At 43.6% G+C, this 7,937-nt stretch overlaps 1 protein-coding gene across 1 annotated transcript; it reads right to left on the reverse strand.

Moving 5' to 3' along the window:
- Positions 1-641: 641 nt before the first annotated feature.
- Positions 642-2,351, reverse strand: LOC142439832 (PDZ domain-containing protein GIPC1). The gene has a single exon (XM_075542453.1). The coding sequence runs from the start codon at positions 2,249-2,251 to the stop codon at positions 1,250-1,252; it is 1,002 nt and encodes a 333-aa protein (XP_075398568.1). The 5' UTR covers positions 2,252-2,351; the 3' UTR covers positions 642-1,249.
- Between the last annotated feature and the right edge of the window lie 5,586 nt (positions 2,352-7,937).

Genomic DNA, 7,937 nt, shown 5'->3' on the forward strand with positions numbered 1-7,937 from the left:
CAAGGACATTTATCTGACCCGTAGGTGTTTTTTCCCCATTTGTTTTTTACTTCAAAATAAGATATATGTGCAGTGTGCATAGGAATTTGTTCATAGGTTTTTAAAAAACTATAGTCCAGCCCTCCAACGGGTCTGAGGGACAGTGAACTGGCCCCCAGTTTAAAAAGTTTGAGGACCTCTGATAGACTGTATAGTCTGATTCATCCTAAGTAGGGCCCACTCCCTTCTGATATTCTTCCCTTGAAGGAAGGCCCAAAGGTAAGTTCGGGACCACTCCAGGCTGACTAAGGTTAGTCTGTGGTCCACCCATCTTGACACACATGTACTCATATCCCCTCCCTCTACTATTGCGTGTACACCCCTAGGTCATTCCACTCCTATTGCTTGTATAGTCTATGTTACAACTCCATCTCATGACGTAGACTGTTATCTGTAATCTGTTATCTGCATGCCCCCAAAGATATATAAACCTTGGTTAGTAATAAATCCTCACGAGAGCTCTCTCCTGCCCTCTTGTCTCCCACCTCCATGTGTCCCACCGAAAAGAGCGGAGGTGGCATGCTACCATGAAATGTGTCTGATTTCTTTATTTTACTCTCTCTCTCCCATCTCTTCCATTTCTCTATGATTTCACTATAATCTTTATATTTCTTTTTTTTTTTTAACAGCAGATAGATTCTTTATGGTCTGACCGTAAAGTCCGTTACAAAAGCCCATCGCCCTCGCCCAGTCCTCCATCCAGGCAGGTCCAGGCTAGGTGGTGGGGAGAGGCAGGGTAGGATGGGGTTCACAGCAGACTCATTCAAATTCAGAGGTAACAGACTTCAGGGCGAGGGGCTCCTTTGGGGGGGTTGGTGGTGGTAGCAGAAGGGAGGGTATTATTGCATCTGCTGGGGGGGGGTGCCCCCCTTCTACATTCCCTGCGTCAGGCAACTGAGGAGGTCGCGGCCCCAAACAGAACCCAAGGCCCCAGGGAGACAGAGGGGCCAGTTTGGCAGCTGATGTGGAAAGTGTTGTGGGCGGGGACGGCCGCCCAATTTGGCAGGTCCCTTCCTGCAGCGCCTAACCGGGCTGAGGTAGGTGGGGGACAGGGTGGAGGGCCTGGGGACCCCAGCTAGACGGGGGAGCGAGGAGGGAGTGGTACCGATTGGTGTGGGGCAGGGGCACCTCTGCTCCACACCACCCTCGGGCTGGGGCCCAGGGCCCGGTGGCCTCTCTGGAGGTCATTGTAAGGTCCAGGGATGATGGCCTAGTAGCGGCCAACCTTCGCGTCCCCGATGGCGCCCCAGACATCAAAGACGAACTCGTCAGGGAAGGCGAAGTCACCAAGCCGCTCGTCCAGGGCTTCGGCCAGTTCATCCGGGTTCTTTTTGTCCTTGCCTAACTCCACCATGGTGGCCGCCAGTTCTGTGTCCCTGATGCCCATGTAACTCTCCAGCAGGTCGTCCACTTTCTCGATTGCCTTCTCCTCAAAGGCCGAGGGCAAATCCTCCACAGTGGCTGGGCCCCGGGATCGAAGCCGCAGGGTCCCTCGGCCAGTGCCTACTGATGGGCCGGAGCCAGGGCGGCCACCCCCTGAACGCTGGCTGATCATGTCAAAAGCCTTGCGGGGCTCTGTGAGCTTCAGGGTGAAGGTTCGGCCTCGGGGCAGCTCCTTGAGCAGCCGGGCCACCTCGTAGTGCCGGCAGCCTAGCAGGCTCTGCCCGTTGATGGCCTCAATCATGTCGCCCACACTGATGAGCTGCATGTGGTCGATCACGCTGCCTTCCTTGATACGCTTGATGAAGGCGTAGCCAGCCCCATTGTCTGTGATGGTGAGTCCCAGAGCCTCCTCCGACTTGAATACTTCCACCTCTTTGCGTTGCCCCTTGACGTGGGCGAAGATGAAGTCCTCCAGCCCGATCTGTCCCCCCAGCAGCTTGTCCATGTCCACTTTGTGGGTGTTGAGGGTGCAGAACATTACCTCGGCTGCCGGCAGTCGGAAGGCCTCCGCAATCTTCCCGTACAGCTCCTTGACGTTGGTGAAGCCCTCGATGCGGCCGGTGGGGCTGCCGTGGGCCAGCTGGGTGTGGAAGACGAGGCGGGGCCGCAGGGCTGGCGGAGGGGGCGGTAGGCCCATCTGGGGACCCCCTCCCCCAGCCCCGCCCAGGAGCCCCGGCTCGCCCACGCCCAGCCCGCCCCGGCCGGGCTCGGCCTCCTCATTTTCCACCAGAGGTGGTGCCTTTTTCCGCCGCCCGAGTCCCAGTGGCATGAGCAGCGAGCAGAACAGCTATCCCGAGCAAATCACTTCACTTCCCAGGGTCTCTGCTTCCTCATCTGCGCCGCCGCGGCCCCACGCACGCCCCGCTCGGCCCTCCCTCTTTATATTTCTTAACCGTAAAATTACGCCTATCAAACCCATGATTAGTTTGGGGGGGCTGGCTCCCCCCAAAAGTAAGTGTTTCAAATCCTCTTAACTTTCAGCAAGAAAAGTTGTGTGATCTTGCAGCTTATTAATGAGTATTCTTCAACATATGACTGTGCCTTCTTGTTCAATAGTGCTGTCTCTCAGCTATTTGTTAGCATACAGAATGAACAAATATGGTCAAAGTATACAACTCTAATTTATGTATTTCTGATTGTATACCATGTAGGATCTCTGGTAACACAGTGGTTAGTAATTGGGCTCTGGTCTGTGAGGTTGGGAGTTGAACCAACCAGATGAGGTTTTATACCTCCAGTAAAGAGTTATAGTCTCAGACACCCACAGGGGCAATACTATCCTGTCCTATATGGTGGCTAAGAATCAGCATACAATCAATTGAGGGCAGTGAGTTTCAGCCTTCTCTTGTTTTGTTCCATAACTGGTGTTTTCCATGTGTATAGATTTTGCAAGAGTGTAATTAATGCTCTAAATTTACATTCTTCACATTGTTTCCCTTAATATGTTGTAATTTACAGAGTTGAACACCTCTGCCTAGCCAATAAAACACATGTGATCCTCTTTCTGGCCACCTCTCTTCTCAATATGCATGTAATTTAATAAAGAATAACTCTACACAACAAGTGTTTCATAAATGTTTGCTAAAGAATATGGTGAGCTTTTTGTTTGCTTATTGATTTGGCTGCCTAAATTCCTTACAAATTCTGATATGATTAAAAATAAATAAATAGATGGATAAGCAAATAGATAACCATTACCATTGAGTCAATTCTGACTCATAGCGACCCTTTGTAGGGTTTCTGAGATTGTCAACTTTTGAGTCTAGAAGGTGGCATCTTTCTCTCGCAGAGAGACTGCTGGATTTGAACCACCACCCTTGCTTTAGCAGTCCATACTTCCTCCATGGAAGCATTATGTACTTCTGGCCTTGTCTAAAAATTTTAGTTTCATTTCCAGAAAATAGTGACATTACAACTATCTAATGCCTTCCCATGTCAATGATCCTGCCAAGACTTTGTCCTAAAGAACTGAAAGAATCAGCTATACTTATTGTTTAGATATTTGAGAATGACTCTGTCTATTAGTGAGACAAGACTAATTAAAGTATTTTTATCATGTTTCCCCTATTGTTTGTCTAACTTAAGCTTTAATTGGACAATTTACTCTATTAGACAATGACCTTGGGCATTGTGGTTGGTTTTAGCAGTCCATTCTCAGTCAATTTTTCTAACAGAGGCAGGTGAACTCTCTTAATTGGTATGCCAGGGGAAAATATAAACATGTCAAATGAATAACCATCAGGTAATACACTGTGTTGGATGACATTCATTTTCTCCTCTGCCAACTGCCTTTAAGATATGCTCAGTAACAAAGCAGGACACATTTTCTTTGTCTACATGGGGGGAAGATTAGCTCATTTAAGAGACATACTAGGAACAGATGGCAGCTTAAAGGGAACATTGTAGTCCAAAGTGCACCAATTCTCAACAATTCTTAGACAAATATTATTAATAGAGAAGTCTAAGCTATAAGAAACAATAGCTGTGTTGGTAGAAGATTTATTTTCCCTTCACATATGTCAATCAAAAGTCTCTTCATTCATTTTAAAGTATCATGGAAATGCATGCAGTGAATCTCTCTGTTGTAGTCAGCCAAATTAAATAGTGTTTTTATTTTGCAAGGACTTAATAAACTGAGAAGTTTTATTAGGCTATGACCTCCATCTGAATTGTACATATTTCCCCAGAATATTGATGCATGGGAAAAATTCCATTAATTTGATCCCATAGATCTTCCTAACCAAACAACAACTTCCAATACTAAAAACCATTCCTTATCTACAAAAGCTCCACCTTGTAGAAAGAATTAGCAAAAGAGCTGTAATAAGCATTGAGTCCCACTACTGCAGCCAGATACTTGAATTAGTCATTTTCATACTATCACTACAGGGGAGATGAAGGAGAAGAGGAGCTCAGAATTAATTAAAATATTCTGCATAGAAACAGAAAAAATGTTTCTCTCTTTTGTTCTTATATTAATATATTATTTAATTAAAATAAAATAATTTTTAATTTTCTCTCTAGTCATCATGATAGTGATGTGCTAAAAAAGTATCACATTAGTCCCTCTGAAATCAAGCTGCTTATTTGCACTCCACCTAAAATCTCAGAAAGAGCTGTGTAGGTGCTGAGTGTGAAGCACTGAGTTGCTAACACAAGGTATGCATTTCGAGCCCACTAGACACTCCAGGGGAGAGAAATTAGGCTGTTTGTTGCTATGAAGATTTACAGCTTTGGAAACCCTTATTGAATCACTGTGAGTAAAATAGACTCAATGGCATTGGGTTTAGTTTGCTTGTATCATCCCCTCCAGTTGCTTTTAGAAATATTGTTACTTATGTGATATCTAGGAAAGCCTTGTGGTGTGGTGAGTTAAGATTTGGGCTGCTAACCACAAGTTTGTTGATCCAAAGACATCAGTGGCTACACAGAAGAAGGAAGGGACTCACTGTTCATAATGATTTGTAGTCTAGGAAGCTCAAGGAAGGAGTTCTACTCTGCCCTATATCGTCACTGTGAGTAGAAGTTCTCTTTAGGGCAGGAGATATGAGGCATCTCTAGTTTCTGGGGAATACAAATAACTGAGCAGCTTTTCAAGATGGGAGGCTCAGTTAATTGAGAAAAGTCAAGAACAAAGCCAAGGAGGAGGCTCTAAAATTTCATGGGAAGATTCTACAATCCTTTAATTCCATTTTCCTAAAATCTTTCAAAAGCCCCCTTGTCCTGAAAAAAAATCAGTGACTGGATCCCATGAAGACTATATTTCTCCCTTGACATGTGAGGTCACTAGTGTGATAAGCAACATGATGGCATCTGGTTGATTATTGTCATGAGACACCTAAAGCAATCATATCAAAATGGCAAGGTGTGTATGTGGGGCATGGTATAGGGGTTACTGCATGGGTAATTTGTACTTTTTAAAAGCTTCCAAAATCACCATAACATGTAGTATTTTGAACTGCTGGCTTGCATAGCTAGCATTTGACATTTAAGTGTTTCATTTTGTTCACCTTCCACATCTGTTCATTGATAGGTCCCCAAATTGCAGAATGCTCTCCTCAGTGTTAATGAGATGCTTATGCTCAGAAAGCACAGCATTTGCTTTGTCACTTTCTCCATCCTTTGGGATCTCCTTCCTTTGGTTGTTTGGGTATTAACTTCTTGACCTTTTCTAAGACAAACCCACATTAGACTAGTTCTATGATAGCATATATATAACAACAGTCACTATTAAAGTTCTTATTTCTGTGTAATTATCCAGAAATAGCACAAATGCCATGGACCTTTATAATCTTGAATTAATAATCACTGAAATGCAAGTGAAAGCCAAACATCATGTTAAAAAATCATTTCTAATATGTACTTTAAAAGGGACTTAACTCTAGATCTCAGTTACCTAGCCATAATTATACCAAATTTTACTAACATAAACTGCTTCTTGTTGTCAACTAGTCAGATGGATTGGTCAGATTACTGCTTGTTGATCAAATATGACTAGTACTTTAGGACTGTCAGAAGGCCTCAATCAACTCACAAATCTCCAATACAAGAGATTTGTGCATTATTATGTTTCTTATAAAGATCACAACCTCAGATGTAGTGTAGTATATAAATTAATGCACTTCTGAAAAATGCAACTTCAATATTTCTCCATTTACTTCCATAAGAGAATGGGACTAAATGTATTCACATAGCTCATACACAGGATGTCCCCCAAATGCTATTTTCAAGAAGATATCCATTTGCCTGTGTTATATATTCGTAAGATACTCTTAGCACCTTTAGGATTGCATATCCCAGGTACTTTTTATGAAAATACAATCAGATAAATTTTACAAAATAAATGAATACAAAAGTTCAAAGTGAAATAGCACAGAAAGTAGTACCTCCTCTTTATGGTTTTTTTTTCCTCTGAAGTGTCAGCCACCGATGATTAACCACTTTGAGAAGATATTCCATGGGAAAGTCCAGAAATAAGCAATGGTTAAGTTTTAAACTGCCTGCTCTTCGACATTTGTGGAATACCACTATGTCTCCTTTGGCATTCAGAGCTCTGCCTGCTCATCTACACTGTGTATATGACACTCCTAATAGAGGTTTCTGCTGTCAGCTTAACTACCATAGTATCCCAGTGCTTGTGTTCAAATGGCCTTTATTTTTCTTAACAATTCCTCTATTGTACCAGTGGTGATAGTTGTTTACGTCTTTTGTGCATTATTTCTACATTGAACTTTATCAGATTGTTAGTTGTTATGTGCCACTGTGTTGGTCCTGACACACAGCAACACCACAAAACAAAAGGAAGCACCACCTACTCCTGTACCATCCTCACAATTATTGTTAATTTGAATCCGTTTTCCAGTCACTGTGTTAATCCTTCTTGTTGAGGGTCTTCTTTTTTCTACCCCTCTACTTTATCAAGCATGATGTCCTGTCCAGACACTTGAAATATCTCCTGATAACATATTAAAGTACCAGAGATTATATCTCACCATGTTTGCTTCTAAGGATCATGAATGGCTGTATTTCTTCCAAGACAGATATGTTTGCTCATTTGGCAGTCTGTGGAACTTTTTAAAATTCATAGCTCTCGATGGGGAAATAGATCTATGTGCATATATTTATAGGTTTAGTATTAAGGTAGCAGGAGGACATTGGGCCTCTACTCAAGTACTCCCTCAATGCAAGAATGTTTTCTTCTATTAAATTGGCATTCTATGACACTCACCTTCCCGACACAACCGCTTAAGACAAAGCGAGTGAATAATGAAATGTGACGAAGAAAGCTAATGGTGTCTGGCTATCAAAATATATAGCATCTGGGGTCTTAAAGACTTGAAGGTAAACAAGCAGCCATCTAGCACAGAGGCAACAAAACCCACATGGAAGAAGCACACCAGCCTGTGTGACCACGAGGTATCGAAGGGATCAGGTATCAGGCATCATCAGAACAAAAAATCATATCATAGTGAACGGGGGGGGGGCTGTGGAGTGAAGACCCAAAGCCCATTTGTAGGCCACTGGACATCCCCTTACAGAAGGGTATCGGAAAGGAGATGAGCCAGTCAGGGTGTGATGTAGCAATGATGAAACATACAACTTTCCTTTATTTCCTAAATGTTTCCTTCTCCCCCACTATCATGATCCCAATTCTGCCTTACAAATATGGCTAGACCAGAGGATATACACTGGTACAGATAGGAACTGGAAACAGGGAATCCAGGGGGGATGATCACTTCAGGACCAATGGTGTGAGTGGTGAGACTGGGAGGGTGGAGGGAGGGTAGGTTGAAAAGGTGGAACTCATTACAAGGATCTGATCTACATGTGAACTCTTCCCTGGGGGATGGACAACAGAAAAGTGGGTGAAGGGAGACGTCAGATAGGGCAAGATATGACAAAATGATAATTTATAAATTATCAAGGGTTCATAAGGGAGGGGGAAGCGGGGAGGG

This window comes from Tenrec ecaudatus, chromosome 2 (genome assembly GCF_050624435.1).
Source record: "Tenrec ecaudatus isolate mTenEca1 chromosome 2, mTenEca1.hap1, whole genome shotgun sequence".
Lineage (NCBI taxonomy): Eukaryota > Metazoa > Chordata > Mammalia > Afrosoricida > Tenrecidae > Tenrec > Tenrec ecaudatus.

Coding starts and splice junctions, on each gene's coding strand:
- LOC142439832 (XM_075542453.1), bottom strand. CDS start 2,251: ATGCCACTGGGACTCGGGCGGCGGAAAAAGGCACCACCTCTGGTGGAA.